This window comes from Trachurus trachurus (genome assembly GCF_905171665.1).
Source record: "Trachurus trachurus genome assembly, chromosome: 6".
In the NCBI taxonomy this organism is placed as follows: Eukaryota; Metazoa; Chordata; class Actinopteri; order Carangiformes; family Carangidae; genus Trachurus; species Trachurus trachurus.
The window spans coordinates 996478-1019041 of NC_139897.1; the positions used below are offsets into that span (position 1 = coordinate 996478).

Below are 22564 nucleotides of genomic sequence, written 5' to 3' on the forward strand. Positions count from 1 at the left end.
TCAAAATTTGTTATTGTACTGTAACACGTTGTAAAGGACGAAAAATAATGCTTTGACCTCAAGTCTGGGAAGGTTCTGCCATTTTTACTCCAACACAATTATGTTGTGTAACTTGTGGCAGAAATGTTTAGGCCTAAATGTTGTTTCAGAGTGAATCATGAGTGTTGACTGTTCACTCTGAAACCAGGCCTACATTTGTGTTTTAGAACAATTTTATTTACATCCCTCACAAAATAAATAATAGCCTAAGCCTACCTATTTTGATAATCAATTTATTTTCTTTTAGAGATTCAGATGGATGATTAACAAAACTTTCTGACATTTTATTTTTCTATAAAGCATTTTTAAAAAATGAATTTATAGATTTTTTTTTTTTAAAAAAGAGAAAGATATTAATCACTCAGCCTACTTGACATTAAGTGTAGCCCTAACCTTATCAAAAAATGAGTCTCAACAAAAATACCAAACTAAAAATGTAATCCCCCTCATGGGGAATAGGCTACTAGCTTTTGGACCACACATGGTGGATGAGTTCCCATAATTCGCTTTTGAACTACTGTACTTTATTTCCTGTAACACAGGGGTAGGCAGTATGGCGGAGATCACATTATTGATGTTCATGTTGCGTTAACACACCACCTTCTGAAAAACCAACTGAGAACTTGATCATGGATAATACCCAATCAGTTTTGTTAGGTTGTTGCCAAAATCATTAAATACCGACTGTTGCTATATAATTGTTATTGCAGATAATTGCCCATGGAATAATGGGATTCTTTTTTTCTTTTTCTTTTTTTTTTTTTACAGTAAACTAAATCAGACGTTAACTTGACCAGTACAATTACAAATATTTAAACACTGCTGTTAGGAGAGGCTCTCCATCGGAAGGCACAGATGACCAGTCTTGTTTGAGCAAAGTCAGTTACATTTTAATATTTGATGCAAAATTCACAATGCTGCTTCTTTTAATCAAAGTGTCGTAGGTTTAATGCCACCTTAATTTTCAAGGATGCTCACCCTGATGTGACTCCATGAACAGTTTACTGTCAAAATGAGCTGGAATGTGTTTTCGTTCTCTATCTCGATCCCACAGGCATTTTTCTCTTTGTGGATAACACAAGAACAAACACATGTTGACCTACATGTTTTATGTTGCCTTGATTCTGAGTCTTTCGTGGGCAAGATCAAAGTATAACAATTCATACTCATTAACTTAAAGCCAATAGTGGTGCTCTATTCATGAGGCTAAAAACTACAAAACCGCTCAGATACATTTATACATTATGTTTTATACAGTTTGCATTATGCAATTATATAAAAAACAACATGTATTCATTAAAGTGTAACAAGTTAATCTTTTCACAAACAGTTAAACATGAACTTGCAAGAACCTTCTTGTTAAACTGATCTTCATTTTCACTGTTACTAAAGTGAACAATAGTCACAGGATTCACTGCTTTCACCTGCCATAGAGCAGTTAACATCTTCACAAGGAGATCAGCTTGAAATCTACTGTCCAGCATTGAACAGCTTCTTTCTGCCCTCCATGCCAGACATGGCATCCACGTTCTTACGCCAGTCAGTCACTTCCTCTTTCTGTGGGGGAAAGTATAGAGAGGTTACGTGAGATAACGTAATTCTCATAAGAATACAATTAGTACTGTGGTCATTTTGTCGTAGTCAACATTTTGGTTACCACCAAGAGAAGGCAATGAGGTTCATGCATGTATGTAAAAGATGAATGAAAAAAAACCCTAACCCTGACACCATGTAACTTTATTTTTTACTCCCACTAAAGCAAATGAAATCCCTCTCAAGTTGTAAGTGTAGTATCACCAGTGATTGGTTGAAGTGGTGGAAACCAATATGTAATAAATAATAAAACAAAGATTTGTTTGCTGTTTAAAGCAGAAGTAAGCGATCCGGTCGTTTTGGTTAATGCTGCGTTCCAGGCAGGCTTTTGAAACCGTAAGTTACAGCTTCGACTTACGACTTTGTAGCGTTCCAGGCAACCCGCAACTCGCGTTTCTCCGACCTGTTGCCTGTGAAAGTCACTATAACGGCCACTCGTAACTTCCGACCTGTGAACTCGCACCAGATCGAACTGGTACGACTTCACAGGTCGGAAAAACACGAGTTACGGGTTGCCTTGAACGCACCATAACGTCTTGTCAGCCGACGGAGTTAGCAGCCCCCGTCCTCGTCCCTATGTCACCACATTCACGCGCATCCCTTGGCTGCACACACAGCCCTTCATGCTGTTCTCTCTCCTCATTGGATACAAATTGTAGGATACAAGGAAAGTTTTCTCCTCGGCTCAGAGCAGAGCAGAGGGACTGAGAGACCCGTGTTTCGGTCCAAACACTCTATGTAAGTGATTGCTGTCGGGAGATATAACTATTTAAGACTTATATTAACACAAAAATATTGCTTACTTCTGCTTTAAGTTGTAATGAAAAAAAATATGCAGTCTTACCAATTGTACAGGTTGTCAGTTTAATATAGTTTTAGCTGTTTTGCGTTTTGACCACTTGTAAAGAATCCCAAATTGCAGTCTAGATACTGAGTGGATGAAGTGAATAAATTACCACATGATCTAAAATAAGCCGTAAGTAAAGCCAGAAACCCTTACCTTCTCATCCTCCTTCTTTACAGTCTTGAGGTTGGCCTTGAAGTCCACAGACTCTTTGACCTTAGAGCCCAGAAGAGCTCCCAGCATGGCGTCAGCCGACACCCTCACCCTCCTCAGGTTTGGTCTCTTCATCTTGCCCTTCAACTCAAAGATCTTCTGAGACAGGTCCTGTATCTTTTTTTTTCCACACAAGAGACACCACCCGCTCAACATCCCCTTAGTATACAGTCATTACATTTATAAGATGCTACATTTTAAGCAAACGAGGATGTAGCTAAAATTGTTATATTTAACAATTATTACTTACCTCCCTCTCATTTTTTGTAACTTTAGAGTTAATGTCATACCGCTCTTCATCAACAACATCGATTTTCTGGTGTAGTTCTTTGCAAAGATTCTGTGGACACAATCTTCATTGCATTAGACTCAAGTTATTTCTTCGGATAATATCATTGAACGTTTAAAGGGATAGTTCAACATTTTGGCAAATTGGCCCATTGCCATAATCCCTATAGTCATAGCAGTAGGTTTGTTGAGCTGCTCAGAGCTACGCTATGGAGGCTAATGGGATTTCTTGGTTTCCCTCATCAAACTCATCAAATACACAATCCAACAACTCCAAAATGCTCTCGTGGACAAGTTGTGACCTTCACATTCACCACGCTATGAGATTATAATGGTATGTCATGAGACTGAGTTGTTTTCAAGGTAAATGCAGAGACTGCTTGCCGAAAAACTGCCCCCGACAGGAACGCGCATCAGCAGTTTTGCATGAATTGACCTCGAAAACAACTCTGTGTGGTAACGTTGTGTTATTATCTCATAGCGTGGTGAATGTGCAGGTCACAACTTGTCCACTAGAGCGTTTTGGAGTTGTTGGATTGTGTATTTGATGAGTTTGATGAGAGAAACCAAGAAATCCTCCATAGCGTAGCTCTGAGCAGCTCGACAAACCCCCAAATAAAGGTAAGGAACCTACTGCTATGACTATAGGGATTATGGCAATGGGCCAATTTGCCAAAATGTTGAACTATCCCTCTAAAACTGTAAGGACAGTATGTTGTTTACAAAATAACCTCAAATATGAATCTATGAATGAATCTATTCTATATACATTAACCCAAATATCCTGCAATGCATTTCTTACACTGTAATTCCCTATGGTACCACTGGCAGTATTATGAATTATTGAATTATTCCTGGCAAAAGATTTTACATGGTGAGGTTTTCAAATGTTATTTCCCAGTGGTTTGAGCTACACAAACCACAGTAAACAGTTGTTTATGGGTGGCTGCAGACATCATAAAACCCCTGCAAATGAAGCCAAAGCTAAGGACTTATGGTCAGATATCATTTGGGGTATGATTTTGGGTGTGTTTAGAGTCATGTGATATAATGCGCCTTACGTGGATCAGGGTGCTTCAGTGATAACTGTACCTGTAGGTCCTGCACAGACAGGCCTGACACTTGGAGCGATGGGACTCTCTCAGCAAGGGTTCTCTCTCGTTCATCTTTTTTGGCTTGTTTGTCGTTCTCCAGCATGCTCATGGCTTTCTTTATCAGTTTGGTCTGGTGCACAGCACATACACATGCAAACACAGTCAAGCAGATAATGTATGGATTACAGGACTTGAATGTTTTTACAGCATCACTATCCAAAGACTGACACACGGACACATAAATACCTTCAAGAACAGTCTGCGAGATGCAGAGATCTTTGGCTTTGGTTTCTGGAAGAGAAGATGGAGTGCTGTTCATTCACATTTTTGGAAATTAACTTCACCTGTATTTTCTGCAGTTTTCCTGGAGTTAGTAAAACTCTCCACACATTTACTAATGTATAATGGTTGAATTAACTGAGAGAGGCAGGCTCATGTAAACACAAGGCTCATGTAAACACAAGCAGCGTTGAGTTCATAGACATTTAACTTTATAAACTCATTGACATTTCCAATGTATTACTCATACGTTTATTTGCCACTTTTTTTTTCCTTCTGGAAACTGTTCAAGTGCTTAAAGTAAATTTGTTTTCACCCCCAGTAGAAACTGCAGATGATGTTCAAAGAAGATGTACATTATTTCTGAAAATAACGACTAACATCCCAAGAAGAATGGGACTGGAGCTTTCTTACACTTTATATTTAAATTATGGAATATATTTTTGTTTGTTGTATAATAAAGTCAGTCAATTCTGTGAATGGTGATAACAAACACACAGATTTAATGTACAATGCAATTCATAGAGTTGAGTCGCACATGATGCCATGAATTTAGAACCAAAATGAATCAATCAACTCACCGGTGGTCTGTTGAATTAGGATGGAGGTGTCCATAAGAGAAAATGAAAAGGTAAAATTGTTTACATTTCTGTAATTTCGGATACCATGCATGAGTGCAGACATCATGACAATTAATAAGATGTGGATACTTACGCCTCAGACATGTTTGCAGTTTTTTGTGTCCCCCTGTGAATTCAATGGAAAAAGATAGGAAGGGGAAATTATTAGGTTTTAAAATAATAATACACACACATCCATTGACAAGTATATTTACACTTTTCTGTACTTCAAAAATTGAAGGACTGAGCATCAGTTTCATCAATGCAGAGTTAGAGACCCTATTGATTGTGAATCCACAGCAGAAACACAAACAGCGTATGACATTGTATAGAGGTCAGACCTATAAGAAAATACTTTGTTATGCTATGTTTTTTTTTTTTTGTTTTTTACCGTTTAATTGAAAACAATATCCTTCTTAATTCCACATAATTATATTGAAATGGCACAACAAAAGTTTAAGCAATTGTAACAGGATAACACCGATGTGTTATTTATAACTTCAACATGAACTGAGGATGGCAGCTGATCTTGAAATGAAATTCAATCACTTCTTAAACAAGAGAGCTGTCATTTATTAGGGAAATGAAATTCAGTTATTATAACTTGTATTACAGTAACATAAATGCCATTTTCTGATGACTTTGGACATGGATCAGTGGTCACACTTTATATCAATAGTAATTGTAGTAAAAAGCCTTCATTTTCCCTTTTTATCCTCTGATAATAACTCTGTAAAATGTAATATTTTGAAATTAGAGTCCTTACCTTATACGACAGATGACAAATACTCACAGACTTCTTTTTCTGAGACGAGGCGGACAGTAAGAGGGGAGATATATAGATTCTAGAGCTCATGTGAGTGGCTCACTAAAATAGACCCTCTGTCCTCACCATTCTTGAGCTGCGTCTCTCACATCTCATACGTATGAGGTGTGAAGGTTCTGGTTGGGCCTTTGATGATTTCTTAGTGGCTCTGTCTCCTCGCTAAGGAGAAAACCCTGAAAACTGAAGGAGCTTGAGTCCAACTTTATGCGTATGATATAAAACAAGTTGGGCCTGTGTACAATCCAAAGTGACTATAAAATCACACATCTGCAGGATTTTGTTATGTTTTTATTGAGACACCATCACCTTATATCAAGTACATAAGCAAATTATAAGCAAAATACAATGACAATGTACTTCCACTGCAACAACTGTAACAGTCACTGAAAATATACTGTTTGATTTGGATTCCTAGCAATATATGTTCAAAAATAAAATAGATTACACATTGTTTATAAATGATAAAGGTTAAACAATCACTCTCCACAGCCATCATATGGACTTTGGGCCCACGATCCCTGGACTGTAATGGTTTCAAAGGATTATACTGCCATCTTGAGGCTGTAGTGAAGAATTACTGCAAACAGACATGGCTTTGCTAATACACAACAGGCCATAAGGAAATAGGTTCAAATCAAGTCATCTGAATACAGCACTGTTTCTGCCCATTCTATAACTAAAAGTTAAAAACAACTTGAAGCCTTCATACCTATTAAAATATTCAACAATAAAGAATATTATGTTAAATTGTGTTAAAAGGAAGATGACTTAAACAAGAAATGATTCTTTTTCTTTAGTTCCCAGAGGCGTCAAACAGCTTCTTCCTTCCCTCCATACCAGACATGGCCTCCACATTCTTACGCCAGTCGGTCACCTCCTCCTGTGGGACACAAAACACAAACATCCAGGATAAAACTGGTCATTTGATCAAGAACAGCCTCTACCTGGAGCTTTTTGAGACTGGTGCAAAAGCCTGGCTTACCTCCTTCTCTTCCTTCTTCACTGTTTTCAGGTTGGCCTTGAAGTCGATGGATTCTTTGTGTTTGGAGCCCAGCAGGACACTCAGCATGGCCTCAGCTGAGATCTTCACTCTCTTTAGGGTTGGTTTCTTAAACTTGCTCTGAATCTCAATGATCTTCAGATTCATCTCTTTAATCTGGGCAGGGGATTGTGGGATAGAGAGGACTGTAACCTACTGTCAGACTAAGTTCCTGAGATACCTACAATTAACCCCACCTCCAAAAGCTTGGATTTATCAATATTTCATCTGATAATTAATCCTGAATTGAGACCATAACATTGAATTACGAAACAGTGAGTTGTTTTAAAGAAGAGATCAACTCAAAATCCTTTTTTTTCACTTCAGATTTTTCTCTCAATGGATGATGTTTACCCTCATGTAAAGATTTGGAGAAAACTTGTAAGTAAACACAACTAATTCTAATTTTAATTTGTTCTTTCAACGTTACCCAATCAACACTTATATTTTACGAATCAAAATATATACCCAGGGGGCAAAGCAAAAAAAACAGACACGGAGCATTGTAAAAGGTTTGACACCAGAAATGATATCTAGGAACTTCAAGGATTAAAATCTGGGTGGACAACCTGGTCAACTAGCTGCTGGAAAGCTACAGGGGGCCAAAACCCCTCTTCTTGGGTATTTTTGCTGGCGAAATTATGTAAATAAAAATATTTAGGTAATACAATGGCATAAATAGTCATACAACTATACAATTTGGCAGAGAGTGTCTTGACACATAGGGGGAGGCATGAAAAAAAGATTCTGGGGTTTGTTGCAACTCGATTTTAAGATATCACCCTCAACATCCCAAAAAAGACAAAAAAAAAAGTACTGTTCGCCTGACAAATTCTCATGAAAATTATTATTTTTCAGCAATTTATGGAGAATATCTATGCTTAACATGTATATAGAAAACTTCCTTAATTCAGAAGCTTCCATTTGAGTCCAAGATAGCCTTTCTACTAGCTACTGGAAAGCTACAGGCTGTCTCCAAACAATGCAACACCTATTGTGAAAAACTACATGTTAACTGACATGATCAGAAACCATTCTATTTCTGGTCTCCCCAAAGTAAACAGATAGATAGAGAAGACCGCTGGCCACAGCAAGTGGGGCTTTTAAGATAGAAAGGCTATCTTGGACTCAAATGGAAGCTTATGAATTAAGGAAGTTTTCTATATACATGTTAGGCATAGATATTCTCCATAAAGTGCTGAAAAATAATAATTTTCATGAGAATTTGTCAGGCGAACAGTAGTTTTTTTGTGTCTTTTTTGGGATGTTGAAGGTGATATCTTAAAATTGAGTTGCAACAAACCCAGAATCTTTTTTTCATGCCTCCCCCTACAGTATATGTCAAGATACTCTCTGCCAAATTGTATGTATGACTATTTATGCCATTGTAGTACCTAAATATTTTCATTTACATAATTTCGCCAGCAAAATTACCCAAGAAGAGGGGTTTTGGCACCCAGGTTTTAATCCTTGAAGTTCCTAGATATCATTTCTGTTGTCAAACCTTTTACAACGCTCCGTGTCTGTTTTCCAAAAAACTGGTATTTTGCCCCCTGGGTAATAGCACTTACAGTAATAAACATTTTGAAATCATTTAATATAATAATTAGAAAACAGTTTTAATCGCTACGTTTGTAAAACTGTGCTGAGGTGTAAATGAATTGGGGTGACTGTTTGGATTCTTTAAATGCTTCTTATCTCTATTCTGCCACTTGGAGGCAGTGTTTACTCATGGTAAGACTCATGTTGACAGTAAAGCCATTAGATCCAGTAACCATAACATCAATCTTATTATCTTGACATTTATTTCTGAGTAGCTCACCTCCTTCTCATTTTTGGTGACCTTGAGGCCAATATCATAGTGCTCCTCATCTACAACATCAATCTTCTGGTGTAAGTCTCTACATAGATCCTGTAAACAAAAAAAAAAGGATTTGACACACCTCCAGTAGTATAAGAATATGGCATGAAGAAAAACATGTTATAATGAAGTGGAATACCTGCAGCTCTTGCAAAGACAGACCGGACAGATTTAGAGGAGGAACTCTTTCTGTCAAAGCATCGTCTCTCTCCTGTATCTTCTGCTCTTTCTCATCCTGCAGCAGCTGAGCAGCAACTGTCAACAGTCTGATCTGAGCAAGGAATCAAAATGAATTCATTGAAAACGTCCTCTCCTTATTTTAGTGAATTATAGACAAAATATAGATAAAAATATGCTGAACATCCAAATAATTACCACAGTTGTCATTGTCTGTTTTATGATTCTTGATACTGAACTTGACAGTGACCTCATTTTCAAAACTGTATTGTATAATGCAGTTACCATCGTCATATTATAAAGCCCTGTACACACCACCTTGTGCGATATATACTTTAAAAGCTAAAGTTTAGAGTGCAAAGTCCTGCTCTAACATTTCGAAGTGTTCATAATACCGTAAATATGTCTAAAATCACTGCAAATTAAGAAAAATACTTACCTTCAACCCCAGTTTACGAGAGGAGGAGATCTTTGATTTTCTCTATAATTCACACACAAAGACAACATTACATATCCTCAGTCTATACTATATTGTGGAGCACAGCATATTTGTTTATGTATTTTTTTTTTAGTATGAAAATATAGGATTGAACAAATAGGGTTTTTAATACTCACAGGTCTGTTGGGGCAATAACAAGAGGGAGAAAATATGTATAAACATATTTACATAATGAATATTGACACGTACTGTACATTTTGAAACAGTCAATAAACACATGAAATGAAGCTCAAAGTGATAATACTCACGCGTCAGCCATTTTTGATTGCCTTCAAATCCTGCTCTGAAAGATGGAAATGTAGTGAAATTTCATTACTAACATAGTCAGCTACTTATTGAACGAAGACAACGATGTATATATGTGAGGCAGAATCCTTAGCAATGTTCACCACCATGTACTTTGAAATAGTGCAAATAGAATACATTCTTTTTATATTCAACACCTGTTCAACACAGCTGATTAATATTCAGACTACCCTGGTCAAAGTATTTCACCTACTCCAAACATTCATTTACCCTTTTAAGCTGCGTGTTAGGTATCGTTCACTTGCGCAATTGTTTCCTTTGTGCATTATAGAAGCTCTTTAACGTTATATGTATTATTTAAGATGGATGATAATATTGTATACTTCATACAAGCATTTTTTGAGATTGAGAATGATTTACTTCTTTGCGATCATCCTTTTTCACATGTAACAACAAAATGAAGGAGAAATTAACATTTAATGATAAAAAAAAACAACCTTAAAAACCAATATATTAGAACTAAACTCAAGTTTTGGACCATAAGCATACATTCTCACAAGATAAATCAAAAATATTAAAAACATATTCGCTTAGAACACCTTTGTGTCAGATACAAAGTGCTGAGTCACTGCACGGGTTAACATAACTGACAAGAGTCTCTGCATAGGTGACAAAAAAGGTGAATGACCAGATAATCCACAGGCATGTAAAATGACAATGATCAAATTGCTGCTAATGATAATCACAAGACACTGTTCTTGCTTAGAGATTTCATAGACTCTAAAGAAGAAGCAGTAGTTTTTAACATGCTTAAAAAATGACTTGCTATTGACAGATTTAAGTTCACAACATCTACATGCCAACAACATACAGAGACATAACATCTATTCTAAAGGATCAGAAGAGCAGCTCTGTACCTTAGTGAAGCCAGACAGCCGCTTGAGCTGCACCTCAAAACTCAACAAAAGCGCGTGTGAGGGGGGGAAGCATCGACTTTCTGAGACGATGAGGAAAAATCAATCAAATTTATAGTGTCTGTGCCAAATGTGGATGGCTCACTAAAATAGACTCCTGTGTGTGCTACTGCTACTGTCTGTCCACCGACAGTGACATTAACTGTTGCACATACGTAGCCTCACCACAAAATTCAGACAGGAAAGGGCATCATAAAACTGCATTTATGGGCTTAAACCTCTGGGAATTTTGTGTCAGTTCAACAGCACCTGTTGGTGGAAGCGACAGTGAGCGTTACAACTCTCTGTCATATATTTGCATTTCTTCATTTGGATTTTAGATGAAAGTTTTCAAGACTTTCTATCTCTATCTTTGTTCTCTTCTTCCACATTTTTAAAGGGACAACGAGGAGTTTTGGAAAAGCGAAGCGTTTTCACACTACATTTATGAGCCTCCGCGCGCACCGTACATTTCTTTGACCGGGCGCAAGACGGACTCATGTTTTCATTCATCAATAATTAAAGTCAGAGGTTCAAAGAGGTTCACATACCACCGTAGTTCCGACCATAAACGGCGATGCGGCTGCGTTATTCTCATGATTCGCAACGAAGGAAACTCTGGTCGGCTCGACCAGCACTTCCGCCACCACTAATAATAACAAAATAACGATAGAGACAGAACGATATATTTATCGAAAATGGGCCCATTAACAAGTGTGGGTAGCGGAGATTCATCCACATTAACGTGAGATTTTTTTATAACCGAATAGAAACTCCTCGTTGTCCCTTTAAGTATCAAACAAACAGCATGGTCCAAGTGTGACTCTGAGTCTGGACTACCTCAAGTGTTGCCAGCTCAGATTGAGGAAGTCTTTAATTCCCACTATCTCTGCATCTAATGGCCACATGAGCTGCAAGTCTTGGCTTTGTTCATGAAGGTTTGTAAATTCATCCAGATTCTTCAAGAAACAAATTAGGAGCTGTAAAGATTCAAATAAAATCATGACAGTCGTGTCATGATTGTTGCACCACATTTAGAGATGTCCTCCTGTCTTTTCTCTCCTGCCATCAGTTCGAATGGAGTTAGAAGTACCACAGTGATCAGGGCCTATCCTCAGTCCACCTGACTGTTATATAGACATCACTGTTCCTTTCCACGTACGTGGGAACAGATGGTTGTCTGACATATTGCATGACCACCTTGGAGGAATAACAAAGCCAAAAGATGGTTGGGTTTTATTTAGGAGAGCGGAGGAACAAGGACAGGTGCTTGATGGTTTGTAAACCGAGCCAGCCAATCTGCGTCATTGTTGAAACAGCGAGTCAAATGTTCAAAAGGCTGTGACTCACGCTCTCACAAAGAAAAGGTAGGCAGCGAACGTTTGAAGTGAAGCAGTGAAGCACCCATCAGATACTATCTTTAGATGACTCCGAACTTTGCACATACAGTAGTGTCACAGTGATTCAGCATTGCTCTCCCTGAAAGTTGAGGAAGTCAAGAAAAATGTGCAATAGTGATGTGGAGGCCGACTTATCCAGACTTTAATCTCTAATTTACCGTAGACCAAGCTCCTGCCAGATCCTCTTGTGGAATCTTTTTGTGAAACCCTGCCAACTAGATCAGCCTTGAATCCTTTAAGAACTGGGCAATTTCTCATCCCACAATTTTCATACAATGCCGAGATTCTCTTCCAGTGCTCATGTGGACCGAATGTAACAAGGCTGAAGCTAAGATAAGGGCAGAGATCATGTTGGTGGATGGATATGTAGCGCATCACACTTTTAAGCAGGTGAATGGACACAGACACACAACTAGCACAGTCTGTTTCTTTTTTTCATTACTTCAACTGGGCCAACAATCTATTTCCGTCTGTATTTCTGTCATCTCTCCATGAATTTCAGTGCCAACTGGTTTATTACTTTCTGTGTAGTTCTTCTGGCAAGAAACTAACTAACCAACCAAGCAACAAACAGACGCAAATGAAAACATTACTGTACCTCCTTGGTTGAAGAAATTATTAAAATTGTTGTCATTGAAATTCTCATCTGTCTCTGATTATGTCCAATTGATATTTTTAGTAGTTGTGATTGCTTAAGTGTGTTCTGGCTGCTTCTTGCTCTTTTAGTGAGGGGTTTATTGCAGCCCTGAACCTGCGACCTCTCTTATTTTTGGACGTTCGCAGTTCTTAACATGAATGCTACGTCGACTTTGATTTACAAAGATGATTTAACAACTTTGTTCTCAGCTGCTGCTGTTGACAACTGCCAAGTCCTGGGACTTTTACTACCGTCTGTCTTATTGTATGATCCCAGGAGCTCCTTAGGCAATTATAAGACAGTTAAAAAGAAAAGTGCAGCATCGGTTTTGTGTGTTAATCAGAAGTGTTTATTATTATGACATGAACCAATCTATTCCAGGCATTTCCAGATCAAGAAACACAGCAAATGTGAATAATGTTTCTATTGTCCAGTCAAAGCCTCAATTTTGGTTTTTGGTTAGTACCAACAACATAAAACCAGGACAACGTGCAGCTTGTCTATAAGCAAATTATACGTAGTATTTTCCTCCTTTGAATCTTTATTTTTGAACATTGTAAAGATGTCTTCACACACACTCATACATACATGTGGTTTTGCTAATTATAACACATTAACATTGTTTTTATCTCTAATTCTCATTAATTGTAAACCAGCATTCGTATTTAAAAGGTCCATAAATACAAATCTACTGCCCTGCATTAAACAGCTTCTTCCTGCCCTCCATCCCAGACATGGCCTCCACGTTCTTACGCCAGTCAGTCACTTCCTCTTTCTGTTCATAAGAAGAAAATTATTCTCAGTAATTCTGTATTTTCACAAAATATCCCCAAGGTTACGTGAGCACCACCACCACCACCACCACCACTGTGATGTCATTCAGACCTAGTTTGAACCCTGAAGGAGTCTTAAAACGTGCTGCTCTTACCTTCTCCTCCTCTTTCTTCACAGTCTTGAGGTTGGCCTTGAAGTCCACAGACTCTTTGACCTTAGCGCCCAGCAGCGCTCCCAGCATGGCGTCGGCCGAGATCTTCACCCTCTTGAGAGCCGGTCGCTTCATCTTGCCCCTCAGCTCAGAGATCTTCTGAGACAGATTCTCAATCTGCAGGAAACAACAATGAGTAAGTTGAAGTTTCTACAGTAGTTGTGCACAGAGCAAATTCCAGCAGATCACAATGAAAAGATATTTTTAGAAACAATACACACTACATAAATCAAAAGATGAATGAATGAACATACCTCCTTGTTATTTTTAGCCACCTTAGCGTCAATGTCATATCGCTCCTCATCCACCACATCAATCTTATGGTGCAGTTCTTTGCACAGAGCCTGTAGACAGAAAGACAATCAAATCAAATTCCAATCAAATAAGATTCCTGACAACCCTGCTGTCATCTGCTTTATTGCAAAGGATTTTTTTCTTCCTGTGCTGATACTTATCAAATGCACTAAGGGAGGGAGTGTTCTGGTAATGTGTTGATAGTTACAGGGTTCTTACGGATCCTTAAAAAGTCTTAAAAGGCATTGAATTCATTAATCTGAAAACAAGGCCTTAATTGGCATTAAAATGTCTTAAATCAATTTTTCAAAGTCTTAAAAATGTTAACACTTGGTAAGTGGGATTTTATGATTGTAATTAGTCTCAAATCTCAAAATAATTGGTAACATTCCGACGTAGAGAAGTTAGTGGCGGCCGTCACCGCCACCAGCTCCTGAGTCAGTTTTTTTTTTTTTTTTTTTCGGACTTTTTATGCATTTATTTTGAAAGGACAGCTGGAAAGAGACACAATCCAATGTTCATGTAGCAGTCACTTTACCTTGGATCACATAGGAAAGTGGGTAAAATTGTCCCTAACCCTATGTAATTGATGTGTTGTTTTTTTTTGTTTCTTTTTTCTGCATTTGTGTTTATTATGAAGTCGGCCTTAAATTTCATTTCAAGTGGCTTTAAAAAAGTCTTAACAAGTCTTAAATTTAACTTGGCTTAAGCTGTAGGAACCCTGAGTTACACTCAGTGGTTACTAATACTTTCTAATAGTATAGTAGAGTTATTCATGACATGAACACAACTCTAAATAGTAGTGTCAGCTAAATGCCGAAATGTCGAGGCACCCGACCTCTAATACAGCTACTGCGTATGGACACAGCAGGTATAGTCATTATAGGAGCGCTTATGTGGATCATTTGAACCATGCCGTGTCACTGGAGTACAATGGGCGGCTCACACAGTAACCTGAACATACCTGAAGATCCTGCAGGGACAAACCAGACAGCTGGAGTGGAGGAACTCTCTCACTCAGAGCTGCTTCTCTCTCCATCATCTTTTCCTCCTTCTCCTTCTCCAACATTACCGACGCCATTTTCAGCAGTTTGGTCTAAATTAGATTGCACATTTTATTTTTATTGAGCCATTGATTTAGCAGCAAGCTATTATTGGTTCGGTTGTCACTTGGATTATATTGTAGTAAATAACGGAAGAGCAAAAGAGAAATGAGGCAGTACCTTGAGAGCCAGTCTGCGAGACGCAGAGATCTTTGATTTTTTCTACACACAACACAGTGGACAAAATCTTCAGGAAGCAGTTATAACAGTTATATAAAATGACACACATGGTTTCTGAATAAAGTTTTTTTTTTCTTTTATAGTAATGATTATAACTTACTGGTCTGTAGAGGAGATTGAAATATGGGGGAAAAATATGTACAGTATGTTAGAAATGACATAATGAAGATCTGAAGGATGACAATGATTTTACAAATGCAAACAATATAGAACTTACGCCTCAGACATGATGGGATGCTTTTCGTCTCTTAAAAAAAATTAAAGACAAATGCATTATTCAGAGACACTAGTAGATGCAGTAGTACCATTACACACATGCAGTACTGTAGCATCTTTGAAGTACTTTCTATGAACTACTGGACAAACTTTTTATTCACCTTCTCTCTACTGAGCTAGTTCACCAGACCTTGGTATGGTAATAATAGTCTTTAAATGAGCAGCACGGCATGCTTCAGTGCTACTGATTGTTTGAATGATACTCTGTCTTGCCAACTGGAGTAACTGGCAGACAGACAGTTTCTAACATAATGTCTAAAATATCTTATGTTTGTAAAAATCCCATAAAGATTTGTTAAGATAATTGATTGGTTTGTTGCTACCAGGTACAGTCAAAGCTTGTTCTAAATCTAAATCTAAATTACTGGAACGAATCCAAACATTAAATGAATAAATTAAAGGTTAATTTACATTAAAAGTGATGCCTATCTTATTTAGGTTTTCTCCTATCTAATAATATGCATAATAAGGCTCCTGCTATTCATTACATTAAGGCAACAGGTGATATGATGTAATTGTCTCATACAATCTTAAGTCACAGTATCATCATCACAGACATCAACATACCTTTTTTTTAAGAGAAGAAAACCTGTTGGCGTGAGGAGTCTCTGTCTTTCAATGACAGAAGAAAAACTCAAGTCAAACTTAATGACACCTATTGCCTTCTCTGAGTGGCCAACTAAAATAGCCTCATCTGTCCTGACAGCCAGTATACTGTATATCTTCGACATGGGACCCCAGAACATGCTCCCATTGCTCAGCACTTAGATTGCAAGATGGTAGAGCTGCTTTGACTTTGACTCCAGTAATCAGTTTCTGTTTTTACTGCAGGTTGATTCCAGTGTCTTGATTTTTACATTTGCTGAGGGAGGTTAAATGTTAAAATGAAATCTGAACAAAGCAACAGAGACAAAGAGACAAGTGATTGTTTAATCAGCATCACATGTGTTACAGATAGTGTGACAGTGCCATCATCTGTGTAGTATAGATACTGCACTAACTCCTGAAGCTCATCAGCCTTTTCTTTAACACAATTTCAATATAGATAGTGCGTACTATACAGTTAATATTATCACAATCAGTGGTTTTTACAGAGAAGTTTATATTAAATGAAGATTACAGTTTTTTAATACAGTATAATCTAAATAGTGCATCAATTTATTTTGTATTTAGTCTTTTACATGTGGCTATGGCTGATATCATTCTTGACAAAACCAGTTCTGTCTCATCCTGTAATGGAAACCCTCTTGTTCGTGGCCAGTAATTCTGAAATAAAGATGAACAAAAGGGTTTAATCAAAAAACATTTCAACACAGGATTTAGTTTAGGAAAGATGTGTTGTTAACACAGGCTTGTGTTACGTACGTCAGCACCTTTTATTGTCCGGCAGTGAACAGCTTCTTCCTGCCCTCCATACCAGACATGGCCTCCACGTTCTTACGCCAGTCAGTCACCTCTTCCCTCTGTAAAATAGAGATTCAGGAGGTTGTAACTATGGTTGTGGGGGACTTCATCATGCACTGCATATCTTCCACCAGTTATACCTTCTCTTCATCCTTCTTCACTGTCTTAAGGTTGGCCTTGAAATCAGATTTCAGTTTGGTGGTTTCGGTGCATGCACCCAGCATGTCCTCTGTTGTTTTCTTCACCCTCTTCAGGTTTGGCCGTTTTACACCCTTCAGCTCAGCGATCTTTTGATTCAGCACTTGGATCTACGCCACAAACATCACAGTTGTAGATTAACCAAAAATAGTCTTAACTACTCCACAAAACCAGGTCAGAAAAAAGCATGGATTTATTCATCACTTACTGTACCTCTTTATCATTTCTGGCTACTTTGAGCTCCATATCATAACGTGTTTCATCTACAACATCAATCTTACGATGTAGTTCTTTACAAAGATCCTGCACATAAGCAGAAACAACCATCAAAAAAAGATGTAAAATGATGATGATCAACTCTGAAGAATGTGTTGAGCCAGTACCTGCAGCTCCTGGACTGACAGACCTGACAGCTTCAGCGCAGGGAAGCTCTCGCTCACAGCTCTTTGTTTCTCTCTTTCTTTCTCTTCACCTTCAGTCACCAGCATAGAACCTGCCCTCTTCAGCAGCTTGGACTGTAGAATAACAACTTAATGAATGAAGTTCACAGCATACTGTTTAATAGTCTCCCATGGGGCCTGTAGGTCTACACTTACCTTCAAAAGCAGTCGGCGAGTTGCTGAATATTTTGACTTTTTCTGTGACAAAGACAAACACTTTATACACTAAATACACATATCAATGTAAGTGGTTTAAGCTTAAAATGAAATTTCTGAATTTTTACTGAAAACATAATTAGTCATTATGAAAGGATCTGTTCTGACTCACCGGACTTCATCGTCATGTTTCATGAAAAGTAGACAAAAGACATTTTTTTTTATTATTTAGGAATCCACAGGAAACAGGGGGAAAAGCTTCCAAAACAGGTCAGAGATTATACACAGAAAAAAAAGAAGAAGGAAGCCGTCATAAGAAGGTGAATGTTGTCAAATGTCTCTAATTGTACAGATTGTTGTTTACTGTAAGAAGATAATACTCACCCCTCAGACATGGTTGCAGTTTATGGGACCTTTGGAGCAGAAACAACATTTATTAAAGCATTATACTTTTAACACAGATACGTATATAATGTGACTTATTATTATAATATTACTTATCAGTATTTATCAAAACGTGTATTTTCCATAACTGGACAACAATGAATATGGCAAATACAGCTAGTTAACAGTTGAATAGATTGAATTAGTATACTTTTTCTCAGGGGCTTTCAGATAGTATTCTTCTAGGACCAGATGATCCTTCCTTTTGTTATAAAGGGCTGAGTAGAGAGTCTGTTGCATGGCTATATTTGGATACATTTCCCCCACGCTTTGGCATGTCCTAGCAGCTGCTATGGCCTTGATGCTGCCAGAGAGAGCCAAGCTGCACAATGATTTGGCAGCCAAGCAAGGAACAATTCCAAACCCACAGGAACTGCCAGAGCACTTCAAAACACAGAACCATCCCGACCCTTGAGGAGTAGATTATTGTTTACTTTCTATTCAATTAGCTTGTTTCTTGTATTTTATTCTCATTTCCAGTTCAGCTGACTGAAATGAAAATTTTAACACTTCTTTTTGCCATTTATTCAACCCTGGCAGTTCACATCACTGAACAGACGGAGGGTTGAAAGTAGAAACAAGCGTATTAGTGCGTCTGACACAGCACAGTATATCCAAATTAAATAAAGCCAGCCTGACAGGGTGTGAAAGTCAAGGTAAACAAGCAAAGCAGCAGAGGATTTTAGGAAGCCTGCAACCTTGCCCTCCACCCCAGGAGGTTGCCAGTTTATATGAGCCAGCCATCATCACTTATCACACCAGCTTTTACACAACGATGGGTCAAGTGTTGCCACCAATACTTTGGCATGCAGTTTAAGCCTCAGGTTACATTTCCTCACTTAGAGGATCAAGAGATCGTCAAGAAGCTCGTGGTGTTGTCGAAGTCAAAGCCGGAGAGACAAGTTTGAAAAGTTGCTTTAAGACCTTGTCAAAAGTAGCGACATAGCAGAGATTCCCTCACATAAATACCAACCACAGTATCTGTTGTCGGGGGCATGCTGATATGCGGTGTTCACTACTCTCTACAATAAAACCAGACTAAGTGACCCAGACAAACATATAGATGTAAAGACCGGTAGGAAGATACCCAGGCTACTGTCACAGCAGGAGAAGAAGTGTTATAGTTTTCCAATGTCTGGTTAAAGAGCACACTGTAAGGTTTATAATACATCTGACTGCCCGTCACCTTCTTGTGATAAATAGCAGGTTGATTATTGTAACTTACCTTGAATATAAGAGGAAATCAGAGAGTGCAGCAACAGCTGTGAGTCCGGAAAACAAAAAGCACTTTATGGTTATTAGTGAAAGATTTACGTATACAAAGTCTGATCTGAATGGCTTGCTAAAATAGACCCCCCTGTCCACCTGACAATTGCTACATCACAATGCGCAATCCCTTTTTGATTTGCCCTCAACCCATGACCCATTTACCTCATGCGATAGCACTGCACAAGGTCACACCTCACACATCCCAATGTTATCCACTGGGCTGATATCAGGTGCCCTGAGTGTGTTTGTTCTGGTGTCGTAGCACGTACTGACAGTAGCTTCCATCAACACATTGTTTAAAATGTGCGTTTTAAAGTCTGATTTAGGTTGACCTTTGTCAATCTGTTTCAAATCTCCTAATGAAAAACAAAGTAACTTCATTGTCTGTCAGCGAGCCTACAACCACCCAATCATATGAGGCTGCTTGCTTGGAGCTAAATGTTAACGTTAGCATGCTAATATGCTCAGATGACGACACTGGACTAAAAGTCAGACGGTCATCAAAGTCAGTAATGACAATCCTTCCACTGGTTATTGAGACATATTAGTCTGTCAGTTCAGACTGTCTTTGCTGTCCCCAGAGCCACATGACGAGCATGGCTAAAGAATTAACAGTGTGACTGTAGGTCTTGAATGCCACCCAGTATTGAAACTTATTGAGATCTTATTTGAACTTTAACTAATTAAGCACTACTACATGCTTCTCTTACATTATAAAAGACTATTATGTTTTAATAAGACATTATAGGACATTTTCAAATTATTTAGATGTATGTCTGATGATACAGTGCCACAAATGATATGATCACACATAAATAACACTTAGAGTGTATGTTTTTTTTAATTATTTTTTTAAATAACTTCTTTAGTTCCTCAAAGGAGAATCTGAGGCAAGCAATTTTTCAGATTGAAGTAGACTTTTTTTTTCTTTTCTTTTTTTTACATATAAAAACACTCTGAAAATACAAACAGAAATGTTAAAATTAACCTTAGTACACAAAAATCAGTGGCAGTGACCAACATCAACATAACACAAGCTACAATGATCAGTTCTTAAGGGCAAAACCGAACTTCCTTCAATACAGTATTCACTGTGGAAAGGAAGTTTTGTTTTTGCTGTTTCTGTGTTTGAAGTATTGTTGTTGGGTTGTTGCATCTGTTTTTCCCTTTGGAACAACAAAGTCAAAGTCGGAAGTATTTATTTGTTCAATAAATTATTGACATTTATACAAATCAGTTAGATTAAGCCAAGAGGCTCATTTTTATCTGCAGTTATTGGGGAGGCTGATGTTACACATTACATTTTATAGTGTTGTTATGTAATTTTGATGTCTTTCTTCTTACCTTCTTCTTTCTACTAAAAGCCTAACCAGGGACGGGAGTTGGAGACTAGCATTAGCTATAATCTCTGTATGCAGAACATCAGTCACATTGACTTGTTTGTAACGAGTGGAGGTGTGTGTGTTAACCTGCATTGTCCCTATCAAATAAACTAAATTAAATTAATTAAAGTCAACACACAAAACATACAAGAAGACCAAGCAACATCAACCATAAATGAGAGTGTGAAGCATAGATGAAAGTAAAACAATGACAAAATAGGATACAAATATGTTATGCTGTCTTACAATGTATTTATTTTTATACTTTAAAATGTTAAAAATAGTATTGGCACAAATCTTTTTGGCAAAATCTCGAACACTGTACATCTCATAGCTGTGAAAGCGATGATTTTAATATTTGGATCGTAGCGGCACCATGGCTTCTGAATTGTAATTGCCGTGACACCACTATCACAGCGAGGACAGATTAAAGAAACGTCTACGGTCTATTCTGGTCAGATTTTAGTGGCACATGACTGTCCGTCTGCCTGTCTGCCTTTGTGTTATGTAAACTGATACAGTTGAAGCTGTCCAATAGAAGACACAGTAAGACTGAGACAAAGCGACAGGAATTAACACACATTTCTGTCCTATAGAATATAAACCCTGGTAGCCAAACAGTGAATAGCTGAAGGTTTAGCGGTCAAAATCCTTGGCTGTCCGCTGGTTTCATGTGTTGATCCCCTGAACTTCGATGTTCTGTGCATATTATGGATGTCTATTTAGGTCATGTTGCCTGAGAATAGACTGAACTTTGTGGTGGTGTGGTTTATGGGGTGTTTTTCCTTTCTGCAGAGGTTTAGTGCTTATTTTGTTATCACTGCAGAGCTGGTCGGGGATCTCTGCTGCGTCTCTTTCGCCCATCATTTCCTGTAACACCTCTACTGTTTATTGTTCTACTGTTTCTACTACTGTTTTTTACTGAAAATAATCCAAATGAAGGTAATTGCAAATGCAATGCTGATAGGCCTACTGTTTCAACTTGAAATTTACTATTTATAAATGTGGTCAGTGCTACCACCTAGTGACTGTTTGATGTTTTGACATTGGTTTGCAGTTGGCTTCAGTCTGCAGTGTGCACACAAACCCTTTCTCACATAATTTCCATAGAGCATGACGCTGTTGGAGAGCGTATTTTCAGCTTGTGCAATGCTCCTGCTGAGAGAGGAAAAGAAACCCTGTTTGATAAGGGCATCCTTCCTGTGGGTGTCAGATGCCAGTACCTGATAAGTATGAAGCTATCCGTACTGGTTAACAACAGATGATCAGAGTGAGCGTTCGTTCAAGAAAACTCTTGAGCCATCTTTATCACCAGCAACTTATACTTCACATCGTTTTTTAAAGCTTTTCCACCTTTATTGTGGCCCTACTGTACAGCAGCACCTCCAGAATGATCAATGTTCCTTTTTTCTGTTTTTGCTTCAGTGCTGTACTCACAGTGTCGTCCTCTTTTTGGATTCTGAACGAACGTCTCAACTGCAGTCAACCGGTGAGGATTCAGTCTGTTGTACAAAATGAGTACTGTATACACAGGCAAAGTTTGATTAAGTTAATATGATGTAGCCTATAGTCCAAGCGTCATGAACTGACTATCTTGTATTTCTTTCACAGGGACTTGACCGCTGCCAGATCAGTGAGTTTTTTTTATTTGTCAGATGATTAAAATGAAGTTCAGACACTTCCTCTGTAGAGTTCAGTCGATATGTTGAGGATGGAAACTTTTTGTGCATACAATCAGTGTCTTTACATTGGGCTGTTTCATCCAAGCGGTACAGAGATTTGGTGTTATTCTCAGAAAGGTGGACACACATAAACGGCGAGGAAA

The 22564-nt window shown here is 38.0% G+C and overlaps 4 protein-coding genes across 5 annotated transcripts; all 4 read right to left on the minus strand.

Annotated features, from left to right (window-relative positions):
- Positions 1 to 945: 945 nt before the first annotated feature.
- LOC310987822 (troponin I, slow skeletal muscle-like) lies at positions 946 to 4357 on the minus strand. The gene is made up of 5 exons (XM_083974258.1): positions 4318 to 4357; positions 4070 to 4201; positions 2940 to 3029; positions 2633 to 2806; positions 946 to 1596 (listed from the first exon to the last, which is right to left on the minus strand). Exons 2-5 carry the CDS (start codon positions 4178 to 4180, stop codon positions 1510 to 1512), a joined length of 462 nt encoding a protein of 153 aa, XP_083830384.1. The 5' UTR covers positions 4181 to 4201; positions 4318 to 4357; the 3' UTR covers positions 946 to 1509.
- A 1761-nt stretch (positions 4358 to 6118) lies between these two features.
- Positions 6119 to 10711, minus strand: LOC310987824 (troponin I, slow skeletal muscle-like). Its single transcript, XM_083974261.1, has 7 exons — positions 10536 to 10711; positions 9617 to 9655; positions 9313 to 9354; positions 8836 to 8967; positions 8658 to 8747; positions 6779 to 6952; positions 6119 to 6676 (listed from the first exon to the last, which is right to left on the minus strand). Exons 6-7 carry the CDS (start codon positions 6941 to 6943, stop codon positions 6590 to 6592), a joined length of 252 nt encoding a protein of 83 aa, XP_083830387.1. The 5' UTR covers positions 6944 to 6952; positions 8658 to 8747; positions 8836 to 8967; positions 9313 to 9354; positions 9617 to 9655; positions 10536 to 10711; the 3' UTR covers positions 6119 to 6589.
- A 2424-nt stretch (positions 10712 to 13135) lies between these two features.
- Positions 13136 to 16058, minus strand: tnni4b.2 (troponin I4b, tandem duplicate 2). The gene is made up of 7 exons (XM_083974256.1): positions 16016 to 16058; positions 15384 to 15418; positions 15111 to 15152; positions 14852 to 14983; positions 13848 to 13937; positions 13537 to 13710; positions 13136 to 13383 (listed from the first exon to the last, which is right to left on the minus strand). Exons 4-7 carry the CDS (start codon positions 14966 to 14968, stop codon positions 13297 to 13299), a joined length of 468 nt encoding a protein of 155 aa, XP_083830382.1. The 5' UTR covers positions 14969 to 14983; positions 15111 to 15152; positions 15384 to 15418; positions 16016 to 16058; the 3' UTR covers positions 13136 to 13296.
- A 475-nt stretch (positions 16059 to 16533) lies between these two features.
- On the minus strand, positions 16534 to 19468 carry LOC310987823 (troponin I, slow skeletal muscle-like). Of its 2 annotated transcripts, none has more exons than XM_083974260.1 (8): positions 19314 to 19468; positions 18025 to 18057; positions 17645 to 17686; positions 17432 to 17563; positions 17262 to 17351; positions 16991 to 17158; positions 16820 to 16909; positions 16534 to 16712 (listed from the first exon to the last, which is right to left on the minus strand). In XM_083974260.1, exons 4-7 carry the CDS (start codon positions 17534 to 17536, stop codon positions 16823 to 16825), a joined length of 450 nt encoding a protein of 149 aa, XP_083830386.1. In that variant the 5' UTR covers positions 17537 to 17563; positions 17645 to 17686; positions 18025 to 18057; positions 19314 to 19468; the 3' UTR covers positions 16534 to 16712; positions 16820 to 16822. The 2 variants fall into 2 exon arrangements, with proteins under 2 accessions (XP_083830386.1, XP_083830385.1); XM_083974259.1 differs by having other exon boundaries at positions 16812 to 16909.
- Positions 19469 to 22564: the final 3096 nt, after the last annotated feature.

Coding starts and splice junctions, on each gene's coding strand:
- LOC310987824 (XM_083974261.1), bottom strand. CDS start 6,943: ATGAATCTGAAGATCATTGAGATTCAGAGCAAGTTTAAGAAACCAACC. Junction 6,677..6,778: donor TGAAGAAGGAAGAGAAGGAG/GTAAGCCAGGCT, acceptor TGTGTCCCACAG/GAGGAGGTGACCGACTGGCG.
- tnni4b.2 (XM_083974256.1), bottom strand. CDS start 14,968: ATGGCGTCGGTAATGTTGGAGAAGGAGAAGGAGGAAAAGATGATGGAG. Junction 13,938..14,851: donor TGTCCCTGCAGGATCTTCAG/GTATGTTCAGGT, acceptor TTCTGTCTACAG/GCTCTGTGCAAAGAACTGCA. Junction 13,711..13,847: donor TGGCTAAAAATAACAAGGAG/GTATGTTCATTC, acceptor TGTTTCCTGCAG/ATTGAGAATCTGTCTCAGAA.
- LOC310987822 (XM_083974258.1), bottom strand. CDS start 4,180: ATGAGCATGCTGGAGAACGACAAACAAGCCAAAAAAGATGAACGAGAG. Junction 3,030..4,069: donor TGTCTGTGCAGGACCTACAG/GTACAGTTATCA, acceptor TTGTGTCCACAG/AATCTTTGCAAAGAACTACA. Junction 2,807..2,939: donor TTACAAAAAATGAGAGGGAG/GTAAGTAATAAT, acceptor GGAAAAAAAAAG/ATACAGGACCTGTCTCAGAA.
- LOC310987823 (XM_083974260.1), bottom strand. CDS start 17,536: ATGCTGGTGACTGAAGGTGAAGAGAAAGAAAGAGAGAAACAAAGAGCT. Junction 17,352..17,431: donor TGTCAGTCCAGGAGCTGCAG/GTACTGGCTCAA, acceptor GCTTATGTGCAG/GATCTTTGTAAAGAACTACA. Junction 16,910..16,990: donor TGAAGAAGGATGAAGAGAAG/GTATAACTGGTG, acceptor TCTATTTTACAG/AGGGAAGAGGTGACTGACTG.